The 21,322-nt window shown below is 33.8% G+C and overlaps 1 protein-coding gene across 8 annotated transcripts in view; it reads left to right on the top strand.

The window, feature by feature from the left end:
- The window catches only part of BRINP3 (BMP/retinoic acid inducible neural specific 3), a 402,430-nt gene that overhangs the window by 198,280 nt on the left and 182,828 nt on the right, over positions 1-21,322 (top strand). For all 8 annotated transcript variants that reach the window (XM_032318837.1, XM_032318835.1, XM_032318838.1 and 5 more), the window contains exons 3-4: positions 5,157-5,347; positions 19,908-20,098. In XM_032318837.1, the coding sequence (XP_032174728.1) occupies positions 5,157-5,347; positions 19,908-20,098 (382 nt within the window). The remainder of the gene's footprint in view (positions 1-5,156; positions 5,348-19,907; positions 20,099-21,322) is intronic.

Below are 21,322 nucleotides of genomic sequence, written 5' to 3' on the forward strand. Positions count from 1 at the left end.
ATGGAGTATTCAGTTAGATGCAACAATGTTCTTATTTAATATAAACATAATGAATCTGGATGGGATCCTTAGATCCTTTAGGTAAAATGCTGCTCTAATTATAATAATCATACCCGACAGCATGTTTTCAATTCAGCATTCCATTGCTTTTAAATTTTCCAAGATTTAATGAATGCATGGTCTAGCTGCAACTGAAGTGAATTTTATCTTTTTTCAGGAAGGGAAAAAAAAACCTGCATCCATAATTTTCCAATTTATATACAACCATTAGTTCTTTATTGCCTTCTCAAGTTACCCCAAAGTCAAACTACTGTATGTTGCTTATGATGTACTAGATTATATTACTAGAGAGAAAGCAAATAAACCAACTAATAACCTCATAATCTTGATAGCTTTGCATGACAAAATTTCTTTGTAGTTCATGAGCTTGTTCACCCCTGTAAGCTGCAGGGGTGGGGTTGGGGGATGGGGATTTGAATCATTATAGTTTATTAGGATCCCAGGCTGATGGACCAGCCAGGTGCATACTTCATTAGTCAAAGTAAGCCACATGGCCACACTGATTTTAAAAGACACTAGTAACTGCGCCCAGGGTGAAGGGACCCTGAGTATTTGTATGTATACCTAATGTTCACTGCTCAGTGTGGTACTTAATTGTTCAGATATGACTTCCTTTACTTAAAGTGATTTTTGCCACCACTTCTCAGGATTATTTCAGTGCTATCTGTCTGGGTTTTCACCAAAAATCTGTAGCTATTATAGCAGTGATCGTGTATCATTACAATACAAACTAATAATGTGGAGAGTGGAAATGAGAGATCTCAGATCAACATTTATGATTTTACACACCCACGCAGAAGTACACATTAAAGCATAGTATATTACTTTATTCTTTATACAAAATATAAAAGAAAAACTAGGAGAATAATTTTATTTATTTATTTTTGAAGATTTTATCTATTTATTTGAGAGAGAGAGACAGCAAGAGAGAGCATGAACAGGGGATAGGGCAAAGGAGCAGGGAAGGGAAGAAGCAGGCTCCCTCTGAGCAGGGAGCCTGATGTGAGCTGATGCCAGGGCCCTGAGATCTGGATCATGAACTGAGGCCAAGGCAGAGACTCTGTTGATGGAGCCACGCAGGCAACCCTAGGAGTAGAATTTTAGCTAGAGCTTTCAAGATAAGAAAATAATTTGGAGCGCCTGGGTGGCTCAGTGGGTTAAAGCCTCTGCCTTTGGCTCCGGTCACAATCCCAGGGTCCTGGGATCAAGCCCCGAATTGGGTTCTCTGCTTAGTAGGGGGCCTGCTTCCTCCTCTCTCTCTGCCTGCCTCTCTGCCTACTTGTGATCTCTGTCTGTCAAATAAATAAATGAAATCTTAAAAAAAAAAAAAAAAGGAAGGAAAGAAAGAAAGAAAGTAATGATTTGCTATAATTACTAACACTAATGGATTTTTTTAAGTAATTCATTAATTAAATTGGTTAGTTAGTCATTTGGCTAATTTGCCTTAGTATTAGTCTGAGTTTAATCATACTTCCCAAGATTTGTCCTTTACTTTTGGCTGTTGTGTGACAGAGCGGATAATGAGATGGGATGGTCAAGTGTTTTGTCCAGCTGAAATGTTGGAAGGTGAATTGATTTTATAAACTTCATCAAGGTTTACAGAATGACATAATACCTCAGCACCTGACAGCTTCCTGGAATGCTTGTCCACAGTCTTAGGGTCTGCATAGCTTTCCGTGGTATTTGAATCTAGGAGAAGAGAAAACATATTCAAAGTTAGATTACTACACTTACATTAAAGGATAGTGATAAATTGGGTAGAGGAATTATGTTAAATAAACTACTGCATAGTTAAACTTTTGTACATAAAAATATTTTAAAGTGGTTGAAATGAAATTTATTCATTTGCATTTTATCTATCTTACTCTAATCTCTGAGCCTTGGAGATGAAGTTTTTTCATACATTCATCTACAAGGCTAGCAGAATTCTGGTAAACTAGTGTTAAAAACTGATTTCAGAAAATGACACAAATATGCTATAGTTCTTTCATATTATATCTTTTTTTGTCAAATTGAAGAGGAATAAACTAAAGAAAGTAGTAAGGTCGGAATAGATCATGGGCTTTTATCTGTATATTAAATAATTGTTAAGAAAGACTAGAATTGCACACTTCAAATGTGTATTTACCAACAGTTATCTAGTATGAAATATTCTGTGATTTTAAAAGGGTTTATATAGTGTCTACAATATCACAATTGAATCAATCTTCTTGGTTATTTCAAGTCCAATTAATTCATTTATTAGTCTACATGTTAGTCTACGAATACATGCATGTGAGTTTATATATTTAACACTTTAAATCATGGAGAAAAATAACACCACAATTTTGAGTTAAAGTTATGTCACTCCTTGATAAAATTATAGATTTTTTTAGCAAATTAAAGAAGTACGTTTTTGTGAGTAAGCTTTTAAAGTTCGGAACTGAGCAACTATTATTTCAATCACAGTTTAATAAGTAACTTCTTACAAGCATTACATGATTATATACCTTGAGATATATCACAAAATATTACAACTTAAATGTTTTATCTAAAGATTCTTCCTCACAATTTTGAATATATACTTACACATATGATATAAATAAAAAGTATACCGTACTCATATATAAGTATATACTTATATAGCTATATTATTATATGTAATATATATTACACATAATGTAATATGCAATTATAATAATATATTACATATGCAACTATAAGTACATGCATATAATATATATAGTTATAATACATTGTTTGTAATATATAATAAATTATAATATACATATATTCTATGTGATTATATTATATATTTTACATATACAATATATTTTCTAATAAACATTGGAATTTAGAATTAGAATACTCTAATATATATTTATATATAATATAAAATGTATGTAAAATATTTATATATAAACATATATGAAATTCTATATAGCCATATATAAATATATGTCATATACTATATATTATACATTATTTAGAATATATAAAATATTAAAAATGTGTTATATATTATACATGTATAATCAATACAGGTAACTTTTTTATAAAAAGAAAAGACATAAAAATTGTTAATATCAACCTAGGTTTTGAAAGATAAGGGACATCCATACTGTCTTCTGAGGAAACATGAATTAATAAATCTAGAATAGTATCTCTAAGAACTCAACATTTACTGAGAATAGAGCACTTTAAGAAAATTTTAAAGACAATACATTAAATTTTCTAATTAGTATTTTTTTCCAAATAGCAGCGTTAGCGTTGCTTGTTAAAAATGCAACTTCCAGGGACGCCTGGGTGGCTCAGTTGGTTAGGCGGCTGCCTTCCGCTCAGGTCATGATCCCGGCGTCCTGGGATCGAGTCCCATATCAGACTCCTTGCTCGGCAGGGAGCCTGCTTCTCCCTCTGCCTCTGCCTGCCTCTCTGTCTGCCTGTGCTCACTCACTCTCTCCCTCTATCTCTGACAAATAAATAAATAAAATCTTAAAAAAAAAAATGCAACTTCCAGATCCTATTTCAGACCTAACGAATCAGAAAACTCTGGGGTGGAGTTTCCAGGCAACTCTAAGAGGTGCTGAAGTTGGAGAACCATCGGTAGAGAAAACTGTGCAGAGCAGCTGATTTATGGAGGAGATGGCAAGAGTCTCTCAATGAAAAAAACACTAAGTTCACTTGTTCTCAGGCTGAAGTCTTCCGTAGATCCCTGAGTGAACCTTATCTTATAATTAATTTCCAAAAGACCAAGTGGATTGTTGGGCTGCCGAATGTGAGTCTCGTGAGCAAAATATTCCCAGTTAGAGGCTCTGTCAGGGATATGGCTTTTTGTCCTCCAAGTATTTACTGTTCTTCTTTATTCTGTATAAATCTTTTCCCTGCTTCACTTCCTTTGGCAACTTTCCCCCCCGCCTCCCTTCAAAGACTGCCTAAGTATAAAATACCACCTCTCCAGAGTTGCCTTTTCTGGTCTCTGAAAGTAAAACAGGTCCCCACTGCCCACAGCTCTGTGGCTTATCACAGTAGGCTGTCTGTGGTAGATCTCTGCACTTACAACACTGTGACATTTGTTTAAAATTTAAGTTAACGTCTGTTTTTTTATTTATTTTTAAAACTTTCTCTAGAATGTGAACTCCATTTGGACAGGGACAGTATTGGTCTGGTTCACTGACTTATCCTATCATTCACTGTTCGTTGGTGCACTGCAGGCATTTTTTGGAAGAAAAATATGCATAAATATGGCACATATTTATACAATATCTATTCAAAATTTTACTTGCTAGATAGTAATAAGTTAAATAAAATACCTGGGAGTATTTAGCCTGGTGGATGGAATTCTTCCCAATGGAAGGTACTTAAGATTTTTATCAGACCACTCATCAGAAAAAATACAGTTAATCAGGAAATCCAGTTCACCATAGTTCTTGGCTAAAGTATCATTAGGTTGATTTTAACTCAATATAAATGTATAAATCTATGTTTTAATGTATAAATCATTTAAAACTCTACCTTCCATTTCAATTTGGCCCAAACTACCTGAAAATTCGTTTTGCATCCTGAGAAATTGCTGATCAAGTTGAATTTAGGTTTCAAAATATGTTGTAAGCAATAATTACTGTAAAAAATGTTTCTTTTGAGATCATGTTTTTTAAATTCTCCAGTAGCTTTATAATATTCTTGAAGTTTTACAAGGTCCCCCTCTAAAATGAATAGAGAAAACAATAATCAGAATTATGAAAATAAATTCATTCTCTTTTTTACAAGTTCCCTTACAAAATAATAAAATATTACCTTGGTGATTTTTTACATAGCCCTGCATTCATGTCCTACGCATAACTAAATCATGTTTATGAGTATATATTTTCTTGGGAAAAAAAAATCAGTGGAAGCTGTTTAAGGGGCTATTTTTTCCTTTATATGATTTGGTTTCAGAATATTCACTCCAGTTACATAAATTATAAATGTTGCTTCTCCTACTCATAGCACATGACATATTATTACAGGCCAGACTTATTGTAATGTGGTGACCCTAGCGAAACTACCAAGTGAACTTTTCAAATGAAAACATTCAGATAGATTATGTATTTATGAATAAAAATGAATTTGCTTTTCAGGGAGTTTGGCCGCTGGAAAGTAAATAACCTTGCCGTTGAGAGAAGAAATTTCCTGGGCTCCCCTCTCCCTCTTGCTCCTGAATTCTTCCGCAACATAAGACTTCTGGGACGCCGACCTACCCTTCAGCAAATCACAGAAAACCTTATCAAGAAATATGGGACACATTTCTTGCTATCTGCTACTTTGGGAGGTATGACTCTTTGAAAATATTTGTGCTCATGTGTGTTTGTGGCTAAAACTGTCAGTCAGTAAAAGAAGCTTCAGTTTGAATACTTCTAGAATTCATTCATTTATTCAATCTATCCATCAAGTTATTCCTAAATGCCTTCTATGGTATTCACAATGGTAAGGTAGATGGTTATTACTTATTTCCTGCCTGAAGTCAATTTGCAGTACAATAGCATGCATTAAATACAGTCATTAACTATTACACTCTATAATGCCAGGTAACGGGCCAAATTTCGCTTAAAAAATGAATAATTAACAGTCAAGTCACGGGTGGAAGTCATCACTCCTGGTTACAGAGAATAGGAAAAAGTTTTCTGAAGCAAACGTTAAAGATCTACAATTACATTTTTTAACACTCCTTAGTATTTCTGATTGTGGTTGATTACGATATAGAGTTGATGATCCATAAATATCAATTATGATGCATAATTGAATAAAAGTAGAGATTAATGATGTCACTTCTTTGATTTATAAATTTGTAAGAAATAAGAAATCTGTGGTTTTAATATTATTAAATATGTGTTTTATTGTGGTGATATATAAGTCAGCATTTAGATGCTATTTGGGGAGGTAATATAGTAGGGAAAATGTGATTTTCCTAAAACTTAAATATATCCCAGAATTCCATGTATTTAGTTTTGTGTGTGACTTTAAGGAATATCCAACCATTTTGTACAACCATTTTATTAGAAATGGATGTTACTCTTTACTATAATGAAGAGCACAGAATACCATTAGTAATAAAACAGGGATTCCCTGCTTCCTTGTCTGCGGCTCAGTAAGTGTGCTGAATACAGACAGATTCACACCAGTGGTGTGGTAATATGAAAGGCCACCAGTTCTTCATTTTTCCTACCTTAGAAGATGAGTCTTTTCTTTCCTTTAGCTGTCAGTCCAGTCTGTCAGTAAGTCATGCCAATACTTTTTTCCTCCCAAAATATATCCCATGTCAAAACTTTCTGACTTCTACCCAGACCATCCTAGACCAAGTCACCACCACATTTCTCCCCAGAATATGCCTCTGGTCCATACTCCACACAGATCTTTTTAAAACTTGGATAAGGTCAAATCATTCCCTGTGTCAACTAAAACATATAATTAACTACTTAAAATAAAATCCAAATATCTTGTTATGGTATATAATGCACTACATGAATGTCTTATACTGGCTTTCACCACAGACCTCAACTTTTCTCTCTGCTCGTCATGCTCTATTTTTCAACCACAGTGACCTTCAAATGTTTTGGGACAATTTTTCTGCTCAAATGTTACTTGTTATAGAGGGTTTCCCTGTGCCTAGTACCAGGAACATGCCCAGTGGTCCACTGGTAGTCTCTATTATATCTTGATCTTCTTTGTATTCTTTATAATCTTTATTTTTATGTGAAATTCTTTAATTACTCATTTCCTGGCTTATTATCTGTCATTCCTGCATATTTTCTTGAAAACTGGGATTTTACCTGTACTTGTCACCAGTTTTACCTCCATAGTTTTAAGTGCCTGGCATATAATAGGTTCTCATTAAATATTTGTTAAAGTGAATAAAAGAAACTACACTTTGTTTAGAGACTGAGATGTTCAAGTTCACTACATAGATGTCAAAAGTATAATATGCGTAGACGATAACTGAGATCTAATTCAAGAAGACTGAATGAAAACCAAATCCAAAGAGCCAAAACACTCAGTTAAACAAACAAAGATACAAAATTGGAGAGAATGAGGAGGCAAGTAAGAGCAGGTGAGCAAGGCATGGAGAGGTTGGAAAAGGAGATTTCTGGACACAGTGAGTAAATACAAGTCGGTCATATAACCTCAAGGAATTAAAGCGAGGAAATGTAAATGATTCAGGTAGACAGAACAGGCCAGCCAAGAAAACACATGATCTCTGTCTTCCATAAGTGGATAGTGCTAAAATTATAAGATAAAAAGATCAGCCTGTTATTGAAAATTGACTTCCCCTCCCTTTTTTAACCAAGTGTGAAATATTTTATTGTGAAATTTTTAAAATGTTAAGTAACTTCTCTGTTAGTTTCTTTTAAGAGAAAGTAGGAGAGTAAAATGGGTGTGGTAAGTTCATAGGAAGATTAATGTAGATGCAGGAAGATAGTTTTGGCATAATGTGTGGCATAATTTATACATGCAATTAATTATTTATGTTATTGTTAATATTATTACAGAAGTGCAGATAGAAAAAATTTATAAAATATTCCAGTAGTCATAAAAACTGATTCTCTAAAAGCTGTGTCTGTATGGTTAGTAGCAATGATTATTAATGCAATAAAATAGGAAGTAAAAGTGAAAATTAAATGATTACTACAGCTTCCTTTAAAAAGTTCAGTGGTCTTGTACTCTTACTGGGTTTCATCACATTTATGTCAACGATGTGTAATATCCAGAATTTCAGAACACAAAATACATTCTCCAAATAGGAAAAGAAACAAGTGACAGAGGAATGGTAGAAGAGATAAAAAGCAGAGGTGATTTTTACAGACATATTTGTTCCTTGTACTAAAATCATGGTGACTTTTTGATTACTTTCATTGTTTTGGCATTGTAGATGCCACATTTTGGCTTTTAGATTAGTTTTTGTTGTGTATGTTTTTGTTTGTATAAACATGGTCTAAAAATCCTTTGTGGGATTAAATCATTTCTTCAGGTTGATAATTCAATGGCAGTAATATGTTCTCTCAAAATTGTTTTACTGCAATTATTTAAAAGTCTTGTTCAAGCATTTTCTTAAAGGCAAATTATGGAGTGGGGTGGGGGAGGGGAAGACATGGAATTGCGGAACTTCCTAGCTCTCTCTACTCTGGATACTCCTTGGATTTAGTTTTCCTAGTGTTTTCTATTGGAATTCTTTGTTTTCCCCCCTCTAAATGCTATTTATAATTTCTTTCAGGAATTTCTGCTGGGTGATGTTACTAAGTTAACTAAAATCCATGAAATTATTTACATAGCTAAAGGATATAAACTATTTGCAATTAAAATGTACACCAGGTAGATTTCAGGCAATTTTTAAAAATATTGCTGTTGTAATTATACTAAACTTTTTTTTTTTTTATTGTTGCTCTAGGTATATTTTAACTTTATATGTTTACCTGGTTGAACATGAAATCTTATTATTCCATTTTTTAAAAAATGAGATTTGTGGTATTTAATTAGAGCTTTTTCTCTCTCGCTTTCTCCTTAACCAACTAAGTAACAACCGTAATATTAACACACTGAGGGCATCATGTCTATAAGCAAACATTTTAAACAAAAGGCCAGTAAATTTTTTGCTTCCTAAGTAACCAGGAACTAAATTCAAACATTTTAAACCTTTGAAAAAATAAGTTGTGTGAAATACACTCGGTATTAAAGTGATGAAAAATAAATGAAAAATGTCTTTTTTTCCCTGAGTTATTTAGTACATCATATTATTGACTTAGACATAAAACTTTGGGTAGCATACTTGAAGCCTTTAATGGGATATTTTATGATAGATAAAGCCAGTGATTGAATTATCTCCCTATAGGGAAAAATAAATTATAAAAAACCTTCTTCAATATATATCATTTTTCACATTTATTTCATCTTATAGCTTTCAGACTATTTATCAATATAGTAATTCAGCTTGCTTCTATTTGGATAATGATATCTAAACTCCATCACTGTTTAAATATCTAAAATAAGCTAGTCAATAGGAAGAATCAATCTTGGAAAAGATTGCACCACTGGGATATATTGATTTCTAGCTATAGAATATATTTCATGACTGTTTTTATAATATATTTCACTATAGTACAATATATGACAAATACTGAAATAAAAGTGTGTCTGTGTACTGAATATAGAACAACAACAACAAATGAGTGAATAGGAAAAAAATAACAAGAGCTTAAAACTGCTGAGTTCAAAGATGAGAGGGAGGGTACCTACTATTAAGCACCAAACTTAGGTTCTGGAGCAATTTGAAAAGACAAAAAAGACTAAGGAAGATGCAGCCCCAAAATTTACTTATGATGTTATAAAATGTTGTAATAAAATATTTACAATAATTTAAAATAGGACCCTCACCTCCAGTATTACACAGACTTGTCGAGGCAGTCACGATTATAGCCCCAAGCCACCCACAGTCACAAGAGTGTTTGTATGGCTCCCATATCAACCTAGGCTCTCTAAAGCCCCACACAGTGAAGAACAGACCAAAACTTGTGTTCATTCTTTCTTTCTTTCTTTCGTTCTTTCTTTCTTTGTTTCTTTCTTTCTTTCGTTCTTTCTTTCTTTGTCAGACAGAGATCACAAGTAGGCAGAGAAGCAGGCAGAGAGAGAGAGAGAGAGAAAGGAGGAAGCAGGCTTCCCGCCGAGCAGAGAGCAGGATGCGGGGCTCAATCCCAAGACCCTGAGACCATGACCTGAGCTGAAAGCAGAGGCCTAACCCACTGAGCCACCCAGGTGCCCCAACAGGCACATCTTGAAGAAGAGGAAGACGCAGGGTTACTCATATCAGTCCCTGTCCTACACCAGTCTTTCTGTTAACTCACAGCACTTCTGTGGGCAGTCAAGAATGCAAGGACAAAACACCTTCCCAAGGAGAGGAGTGCAGGAAAAAGTACTCTTTACTTGATAGAGATATTTAATTTTATTTTTTATTTTTTTAAGATTTATTTATTCATTGGGCAGAGAAAGAGAGAGCGCGCACAAACAGGGGGAGCAACAGAGGGAGAGGGGAGTGGGAAAAGCAGACTCCCTGCTGAGTAGGGAGCTGGATTTGGGGCTGGATCCCATGACCCTGGAATCATGACCTGAGCTGAAAGCAGACAATTAACCAACTGAGCCACCAAGGTGCGTCAGTAGAGGTATTTTAAAAAATCAAACCAAAATTCATTCTAGGGACAAATGGATCATATATTAAGATTTAAGATTTATTCATTTGCAACTTTAGAAAATATTTTTCACTCTCAGCAACATTAAACAAGTCCTGTTTGACCAGAGGGTTTTTGTTGTTGTTGTTGTTGTTTAGTTTTTATTTATTTATTTGACAGACAGAGATCACATGTAGGCAGAGAGGCAGGCAGAGAGAGAGGAGGAAGCAGCTCCCCGCTGAGCAGAGAGCCCCATGTGGGGCTCCATCCCAAGACTCTGGGATCATGACCTGAGCTGAAGGCAGAGGCTTAACCAACTGAGCCACTCAGGCACCCTGACCAGTGGTATTTGAATGCACAGAGTTTTAAAAGCATAATTTAACTTTTAGTAGAAATAGTTATTTTTAAATATGTGTCTTTAATTTTTTTTCTGAAAGTGCTTATGAGAATGTATCTTGTTACCACATTGTTCAACTTAAGCCTATCATCAGATACTTAATTTTGTTTATATAAAGAAAACATTTTCAACATTATGAGAATGGAAAAATAGATGATTGATGTCCTGAGTAGTAGCATTAACTTACTAGCATAGTTATTTAAAATAATGAATACTACCTCAATCACTACTTAGTGTATAAGTCACTATGGCTGCAAAGTAGTTTAATAGCTTGCAAGTTTAACCATATACTCTTTGTGTGTGTATATCTTTCAAGGACAGAAGCCAGAAGTCAGACAATAAGATACAGTATAGATACGACAGCAATTCGATTTTTAAAAATTGTCTTGCTTCCCTAGGAGTGTAAGATTCCAAATATCCTTATTTAATTTCAGAAATTGTCAATTCTCACTTTTATCTATATAAATTACATTCTGTATAAAGTGTCCACAGATAGTTTTAATTCTATATTATATACCACCTTCTTTCAAAATTGATCAGTGGTTGTGTTTCTAGTTTTCTTTTGGTCTCTTCTTAGGAAATACAAATTCCTTTTATTCTATTTTAACTGTAACTTCATTAAAGAAGCAAATCTGCTAAAACATATGCAAATAGAAATTCTCACTAAAAATGGACGGAACTATTTCCTTTATTAGAATGCATATTCTGTTTTAAGAAAAGGAGCTAAAAGTAAGAAAAAGAAATATTTTCTGAAGCTTCATTCCAGGCAATCATAAAAACAATCATGTTGAAGAGGGGAACAAAATTGCCATACTGGTTTTTAAAAATAAAGATATACTACATGAGATTAGTTATATCCATTGTTCTCTCTCTGTCTCTTTCTGTCTTGTTTCAATCTCTCATCTCTCTTTTTCCCTCTATTTTTATTTCTCATGTTTTTTTGGTACAGAAAATTTTCAAAAAATGGAAGTTAAAATAATATTGTTAATTAAATATTTATTGTTTATAAGGCAGTTATCTACTAAAGTGATTTGAAGCCATTTGTGTAACTAGTCATGAATATAACACAAAAGAAATTGGGATTAAAATTGCTATGTCAATAGGTCTTAATAATGACATTTCTGGCAACTAAATCAAAAGATAAATGTTAAGTTTTCATATTTTATAAATCTGGTTATATGTTTTCTTTTTCTTCCTTATAGCACTTTGATAAGGTAGATAAATCATCTGTCCATTGTTTGACAAAGAGATACTGAGTTACCTATAACAGTGCAAAGATCCAACATGCAGGTGACTGGCATATACAGATATTTAAATTGGTAATAAGTTTTACTGCTTTTACTATGGTTTAGAGCCTCATTACTCAAGTGTAATTCATGGTCCAATACCATCAGCATTATCTTGGAGCTTGTTAGACCTGCAGAATCTCAGATTCCATCTCAGATTAATGAATCAGAATCTACATGTTAACCAGATCTCTGGGTGATTTATATGCACATTAAGTTTGAACAGTCCTGTTTAGAGTATCTAAATAAATTTAGAAAATTAATCTTAAATTTAAATTAATCTTAATTAATCTGAAAATTAATTTTACCAAAATAATAGCAGGAATCTATAACATACATAACAAAAATGTTCATTATAACGTTGTAAACAACTCCAAAAGAGAGGTAATTTAATTGTGTTTCACTCCAGGTAGATTCAGTTTCATCTGATATGGGAACTATTTATTTCCTGTTCCTCTTTTTTCATGTCATTGCTCTATCGAGAACATTATGGTAACTGAGCAATTTTGTTTAAAAATTTTTCAGACTTTTTGGGTGGATAATTGCTAATAATCCAAAAGTCAGATGCTTTCATTTGGAGTGTTTTGCAAAACATATTATGTTTCTTTGTCGAAGCTCTCTAAGACTAGTTATTTTCTTCCCATAATATCTTGCAAATGCCAATTGGTGTTAAGCCAACATATCTGTTTTTACTGCCTTTAGATATTTGTTTGGCTCTGCTTCTTCAGAAGCCTAGTTTTCTCAGCTAGATTTTTTTTTTTAATGTCTGTTTCTAAAACACTATTCTTTCTACAGCACTGTATTAGTGGAAAGATAGATATCATTGGGATGCTTACCTTTTAATATGTTAAGCTAAGAAAGGACAATCATCACTAGTGAGAGAAAAGTACACTGTAAAAACTGAAATGTATTTTCAAAAGAGCAGCTATACCCAAAATATTATAAGACTTTACCACAAGGAATAATGTAATCTTTTATTACCAAAAAACAGGATGACTTTTTTGGGTTGAAATGATACATCAAAAGTAAGACCTACAATTACATTTAAACTATGTTTGCATTGGTTATTCCTATGAGAAAGATTTCTACTCAAATAGCAGTCTTTATAAGTAAAACATACAAAAGCAAATGGACATTCAAAATAAGATCTTCCAGTGTAAGGAAATTCAATGACCAGGAAGATATCTATCAGAAATGTACAGTTGTTTTGTTTTGTTTGTTTTATTTTGCTTTGTTTTTGTCTGGGTGTAATGTAAACAAAACAAAACAAAACAACTGATATGCTTTGATGGTGGATCTTCTGTGTTCCACTCTGGGTATCTCTTCATTTCAAGAATTAAGTTGAGAAAGTTTCACTTTGTAACATGCTGTCCTTCTGGTATGCCACAGCCTCCTACAGTTTTATGGTGGGGAGTGCAACCTTTGGCCTCTAGGTACTGAGCCATTGAAAAGATGGCCTTTTTGTTGTAAATCACCAGGACATTTGCAAACCAAGGGACACTGTTAGGGATACTCAGTAAAATGGCTTCCCGGCCTTCAGGATGGCCATTCTTATGCTAACCCACTCTTACAGTGCAAGGTGCCCGCTTTTGCTTTGCCAAGATGGCTGTACTTATGTCAGGGCCAGACCCGAGGTGGGTACAGCCTTGTTTTTCTCGGCCTCCACACCTGGAGCTGGTTTCTGGGACTTGTTTTTAAGTCCCCTGGGGGGGAAGGGGAGCAGGGACAGGGTTAAACAACAAAGTTATTGTTTAACCTCGATGGAAGCCTCTGGCTAAAATGAAAATATAAAATAGGTCCTCACATCATGTATTCCACTCACCCAAGTGTTATGCTTTCCCTTACCAAGTTAAAGGAAATCACTCATGAACTGTTTATAGTTCTTCTCTACAATGGACCATTAATCCATGGATGCATATTTGCACCCACAATTGTGCAGAAAGTAATTGCAAAAATTAATGCAATCTGCCACATCATCATTATTGACTTATCCATAGGATTCTTTTACTCATTCTATTATCTATGGTTTTCTTGACTTGTTCTAACCTTTTGAGAGCATTACCTTTATCCTCAATAACTATATATATGAGAATCCAAATTGAGAAAATCCAAGGAAAATATAATAGAACAAAATTTCTTTTAAATTTATCTTCCTCATGGACATAACATAGATGATTTGAAAATTGGGACAGAAAAATACATCACTAGGAGGTCCTAGTAATCATATCAACTGTACCTAATTTGATATACCTTAGCATATCAAATGTACCTAATCGTTTCTTATGAACCGATCATAGGATAACATTAAAGTCATGATTGGTTTTTTTGTTGTTGTTTTATTGTCTTCTGTTTTGCATTCTCTCTGGAAGCATCCTTCAATATGTGCTTTTAATGTCCATAAACTACCGCAGTGTTTTAGTTGTAAAAGGCACAGCTGCATGATTTCTGTGTGAAATAATCACATCTTTTTATATCCACAGTCATTAATCCTTTTTACTTTCTAACAAACTCAGAATGTTGAATCGTTTTCAGAATCACATTTAGTTTTTACAAAATGTGTGGATGTCCTTTGGTACTCACATCATGCTTATGAGCTACAGCTGGTTTAAAAAATAGGAATAAAAGTGACATTTGAACGCAAATTTTTAGTTGATTGAATAATATCTCAGTTTTTAAATTTGAATATTTTGTGTTATTTACATAGAATTCTGATGAACTTTTATAATTGAATACTTGAGAAAGAGTTACAATTAAGGTTAAGGCTGCATTCTTCTTCTTCTTTTCTTTTTTTGCATTCTTTTTTCTCAAGACTGACTGTAAGAGTTTCAAAGGATATGAAGACCATAAAAATCACAAAAACATGGGCACCTGGGTGGCTCAGTGGGTTAAGCCTCTGCCTTCAGCTCAGGTCATGATCTCAGGGTCCTGGGATCGAGTCCTGCATCAAGCTCTCTGCTCAGCAGGGAGCCTGCTTCCTCCATTCTCTCTCTCTCTGCCTGCCTCTCTACCTACTTGTGATCTCTGTCAAATAAATAAATAAAATCTTTAAAAAAAAATCACAAAAACATGGTAATTATATATAATTAAAAAAAAAAAAAACAGATCTCTTAGAGGAAAGAAATGGTCTTATTTCCAATGTAGATTGAGTAGCCTTGACAGAATATTTTAGGTGTTTAACAATACATCATTTATAACACTTGAAATTTAGCACAAACTACCCAGCTTACATTGCATAGTTGTTTAGTTTATTGTAAATAAGGGTTTAAAACAAGGTATTCATAAGAATAATTTGGGTGATTTAAACTGCCTCACAGGCTTCACTATAGGGAAAGCTTTTGTATACATGGATTAATGTTCAACTATAGAGAAGAACTATGAGCGATTTATGAGTGGTTTCTCTTTATCAGGTTATTGGAAAGAATAAACAACTGCTACCTTTAATCAGCACATGTATCTTGGTTACAAGATCCACTAGAAAACAGTTTTGACTGGTAAAATGCTACCTTGTAAAAATTTAAAGCCTCCTTATTTACTGTTGGGCCCTAATTAAAAAAAAAAAAAAATGAAAGAGAGGAAGCCAACATTTATTGTACACAGTGTGTGTGTTCTACTGGGTTCTATGGAGGCATTATATGCTTAGTCTTTTCAAAGAGATGAGAGTAGGATATTGGTTCTTTCATACAGATGGAAATGCTAAGGGCAAGTATAACTTTATGAAAGCCCCAGAGCAATCAAGTTAGAGGACTATGAGCTGTCAAGATTTACCTTCACATACCCCTGACTCCAAAACGCACATTTTCCTTTCTCTTATTATATCATATTTCCTTCAAATTAAAACAGCAACAATGAAGAATGAACTGTAAAACTATTAATATAAGTGTATTATGATATATAATATTTTTTTCCTTTAATTTTTTCTGTAGTCCATAATATATATTTGCTCTCAGGGTAAAAGGAGGAAAGCACATTTATCTGTACATCACAAACAAACATGGACTCTGAAAAACAAAGGAAACATTTTCTTAAATCTCCAGTAGATAGAGAATGGAAGCTGCTGTGACTCCTGATGATGACTATGGGCCATCACTTCTCTATGGACATCGTTGATTGCTGAAACTTACATTAGCATTTATCATTCATATTGTAACATGGGACCACTCTAGAATAGTAATCCCTGGCTCTTGGTACATGTCATTTTCCAAATTATCACAGGACAAACTAATATCTGCAAAAAAATCCTTAAATTAAAATTTTTTAAAGATTTTATTTATTTATTTGATAGAGAGAGATCACAAGTAGGCAGAGAGGCAGGCAGAGAGAGAGAGGAGGAAGCAGGCTCCCTGCTGAGCAGAGAGCCTGATGCGGGGCTCCATCCCAGGACCCTGAGACCATGACCTGAGCAGAAGGGAGAGGCTTAACCCACTGAGCCACCCAGGTACCCCCCCTTAAATCAAACATTTTAACCTGCTTTTCAACATAAGATTATGCTACTCCTCTCTTTCTGTGTGATGAATGACTCACCTGAAGTCCCACTAAGGAATTTTTACCTGAAACGTGAAGATGTACAAAGGGATATGGTATTTAAAGGACTGTTTTGAGAGATATTTCCTTCCTCACCATGTGTGGATACAGATTGTAGGATGAAGGCTCATCAGTTTGTGAAAGAAGTGGAAAAGGAGGTTTCTGTTCATCACAAATAAGATAAAATAGCTAAAATTACTAGAAATGTACACATATGGACTGAAGTGCTTTATTCTAAATTTTAAGGAATTGAGGTGAATAACAGAGATGAATACCTTGCCAAGAACTTTTGAATTCTGACTGCAATCTAGTCATATTCTAAATCCTTTATAGATATTATCTGTTTCATGTTTCCAGCTGCTCTTTGAGGAAGAAATACTCTGCTCATGTTACATGAGAGGAAACTGAGTCAAGTTACACAATTTAGGATCATTCAGTTACTAAGTAGAAGTCAGTATTAAACCCAAATCTATTTGGCACTAAAAGTTGGCACACTTACGTCTAAACTACGATAATTAATTCTCTATTTTTCTTTCTTCCAGCACCTCATAATTCAGTGAAAGAGTCCATTCTAGTGGTCTAATTATCTCTTCTGCTCAATGATGTATAGTTTTTCCATTCATGTTGGACACCTCCAATAATAAGAAAATTCACCACTATACAAAAAAAGACAGAGTGAAGATGACTCTTCACATATTTAAATGGCTTTCTTAAATCTCCAGAAGGCAAAACTAATTTCCAATAAATCAATTGAACCCATATTTTGAATTTAATATATTACTGAATTGAAGAAAAGATTAGATATTATTTTAAAGAATAGGCAATTAAGTTTCCTTCTGTCTACAGGAATCCATAGAAAACATGAATTTAAGGAGGTTAAACACAGATATTTAGATGTAAATTTCTAAATAGAATCATCTGAGAACAGGAAATCATTCAGAATTTCATTTTAGTCATAATACTAATATCATGAACTTACTAATCACTCAGAAAATTTTCTGAAGAATAAATATTTTAAATCATCTCACTTCTTTCCTATGGCTGCACTGTTTTCTACTGTATAGATGTAACATTATTTTTACTGATTGGGTATTTGTGTTGCTACAAATAATACAAATAAAGCCACAGTAAAAAACCTCTTGCATATTTTAGCCATTGTTTTTTGGGATAGATTCTTGAAAGTAGGTTGCTGAGTCATTGTTGGTAACTATTGCCAGATTTCTCTCTATAGCTACATCATTTTGTATGACTACAAGCGATATATCAGAGATCCTGTTTCCTTCCTGTTTGCCAACAGCTTTGGCAAAGTCTTCAAACTTTTGGATTTTGGCGAATTCCATAATTGCACAGTGATATATCAATATATTTTAATTTGAGTTTCTTGTACTATTTTAACCTATATTTCCTGTATTTTCTGCATTATGAAAAGTGCTGCCATTAAAGCAACTTGGCAAGTCTTAGTCTTTATCACTCACTATATAATGTTTTTCTTCTTTCCATTTAATAATATTTGGACTGAATTCTACAATATCAGATATCGAGACTATTTGTTTCATTTTCATTTACATTTACCAAGATCTTTGCTATTTTATTTTTAATTGTTCTTTTTTTAAAATTTTTTTTATTTTTTATTTTTTTGGCATTTTACATTTTATTTATTTATTTTCAGCATAACAGTATTCATTATTTTTTCACCACACCCAGTACTCCATGCAATCCATGCCCTCTATAATACTTACCACCTGGTACCCAACCTCCTACCCCCCCGCCACTTCAAACCCCTCAGATTGTTTTTCAGAGTCCATAGTCTCTCATGGTTCACCTCCCCTTCCAATTTTCCCCCAATTCCCTTCTCCTCTCTAAATCCCCATGTCCTCCATGCTATTTGTTATGCTCCACAAATAAGTGAAACCATATGATAATTGACTCTCTCTGCTTGACTTATTTCATTCAGCATAATCTCTTCCAGTCCTGTTCTTAATAAGACTTGTCTCTTGCTATCTTAGTCCATTTGGGCTGCTATCAAAACACCATAAACTAAGTGGCTGATAAACAGCAAAAATTTATTGCTCACTGTTTTGTTTGTTTCAGCTCTTGTAGTTAGGCTGTTTGATGTCCAGTATGCATGTTGGGATCCTGAAACAAACCGAGAATGGGACCTACCAGAAGTAGCACTGTTAACTTTACTTCTGATATCAATAGACCTGAGCTCTTGCTTTATCTGCAGTTTATAAGCTGTTACTTAAAATTAGATAGTCACCAAGGATATGTCATTTTAAAATTAGTATTATTTTATTTATTTGATATTTTATAAAACTGGCTTGCCGATTTGTAAATAGGCATAATGCTACCAGAGCAGTGGATTCCTAAGAGTAAGAGTAACCATCAAGTCTGACAATTATATGCTAGATGAATATCCAAGAATCGGAAAGTTCTTAGTGTTAATTTCAATACCATTGATATTTTTGGTCAACATTTGAACATAAAAAAAAATCAAAGCTTAATTATGTTTTAAATTTCACCTTCAAAAATCCATTGTCTAGGGCGCCTGGGTGGCTCAGTGGGTTAAGCCGCTGCCTTCGGCTCAGGTCATGATCTCAGGGTCCTGGGATCGAGTCCCGCATCAGGCTCTCTGCTCAGCAGGGAGCCTGCTTCCTCCTCTCTCTCTGCCTGGCTCTCTGCCTACTTGTGATCTCTCTCTGTCAAATAAATAAATAAAATCTTTAAAAAAAAAAAAAAATCCATTGTCTATACCCAAATCTTCCATGGAGGTTAATGATTTCCATAAAGCTTATTAACACATAATATTTATATGTTATGCCACATGTAGGAAACCTGTGAATTTAATTCATATATGTTTACATAACTGTATATGCCTATGTATGTTTTCTCTGCATTTTCAAGGTTCAATTGAAAATGGTTAGGAGCACCTGGCTGGCTCAGTCCTGAACATGCAACTCCTTAGCTTGGGGTTGTAAGTTTGAGTCTCAAGTTGAGTATACAGTTTACTAAAATAAAATATATATTTTTTAATGGCTAGTTTAATCATGTGCTTGGTTATGTTTCTATTAGTCATGCTGATCCACAGTAAGCATTTCTGAGTATGTACAATTTCATATCATGCACCCCCCCTTAAGTTCAATTTACATATTTTCTGTTCTTAATTTGCTTTTGTGCCACATAGGTGTTAGGTAAACTAAACTGTATGAGAAAGTCAATAAAATCTAGAGAAATTGTTCCACAAATGCTAGCTATTCAACATTTACCAAATAAATATTTATAGCCTTTAATAGCTCACGTAACTTCCTAGGCACGTGAGAAATATCCACGAAGAACACAAAAGTTAAACTTGTCTTTTGTTGCTTATCACTCTTTGGTTTTACTATGTCTGTAATCTATACTTCTTCACCTGCAGATTATGGAAAAATTAAAGTTAAGTGGAAAATGGAATAATTTTAAGTATTATTAATACAGGAGAGGAGTCACTCACAATTTTTGTGGACAAGCGGAAGCTGAGCAAGAGATCTGAAGGAAGTGACTCCAGCACCAATAGCTCGTTGGTCACTCTGGAAACACTACATCAACTGGCCGCTTCCTATTTCATTGACAGGGACAGCACACTTCGGAGACTTCACCACATTCAAATTGCATCCACTGCCATTAAGGTACGAATGAGTTTACCTTAAAATGATGTCATACTGTGATTTTTCCTAGCTCTAAAATGCATCTCTGTATATTTTCATATATCACTGATTGAAACAATTATGTTCTTAAAAAAAAAAAGGTTTCATTTCCATTTGTCACACTTTATGTAATTGACATTGATGAAATCGTGGGTCTATAAATCTGTGACTGGATTTTTGGGTCAAGGTTTTGAATGCCCTAAGGTTAACTGAAATATACTTGGACTGTGTAAGAGTCTGGGTGCACAGATTCCCTCATAACGTATATGAGGATAAAACTTTGTTTTAATAACATTAGTTTATTTTGTGAATAGTCATACTTTATAGTATTTATTTAACAACATTGTGAGAAGGTGCCGCATTAGGCTCGAAATGGTCCGTGACACAAAAGTCATTAAGAAGTCTTGGTTTTGGGAATATCTCTCCCTGATACTTGAACAATATATTAAGAAGTACAAGAATTTGGGTATAAGTTTCTGGAAGTCAAGATGCAGCATAGTCTAGAATTAGTAGGTAAACTGTATGTGTTCACTAGAATCCTTTCCTTCTGACCATACTAAGGTTGACTTTGCCAAAACTGAGAGAAAATAAGAATAAGGAGCCTTTTATTTTATTTTATTTTTTTTTTTTAAAGAGAGATAAACAGGCAGAGAGAGAGAGACAGACAGACAGACAGTGGTTTCCAAAACATTAGGTTTTTTTTGACACATTTCTCTGGCAGTTTAAATCAACATGTTACTGTGTTTGGTCAACAGACATTGCCAAATAAAGAATCATCACAGTGTGATAGGGTGATCCTGCACTAAGTTAACAAGAGCAAAACAAAATATAAAGAGCATTTGAGGTTTCACCTGCAAGATTTCATAATCAATGTAAAAAGCAGTCATTAAATATATCATTCTATTGCTTTAAAATTTTAAAATTATTAGGTATGTTTTGTTTTATAAGTTAATCAAAAAAGCTAGTACTTAAGTATTTGGGGAATTCTAGGAAAAATGAGTCCAAGGTATATATTTTTGTAAGATGTTCAGGAGAGAATAAAATGTGATACAGAAACATCTCTAGCTTATGGGTTACACAAATAATATTTCGTCTCTTCCATATTGTTAGTAGATGAATTTGGGAAAAAGACTTTTATAGATATAAATTATACAATTATAGTAGTCTAGTTCTGATTGTAGGACTTCTGTTATATTGGATAATCAA

The sequence above is a fragment of the Mustela erminea genome, chromosome 17 (assembly GCF_009829155.1).
Source record: "Mustela erminea isolate mMusErm1 chromosome 17, mMusErm1.Pri, whole genome shotgun sequence".
Taxonomy (NCBI): domain Eukaryota; kingdom Metazoa; phylum Chordata; class Mammalia; order Carnivora; family Mustelidae; genus Mustela; species Mustela erminea.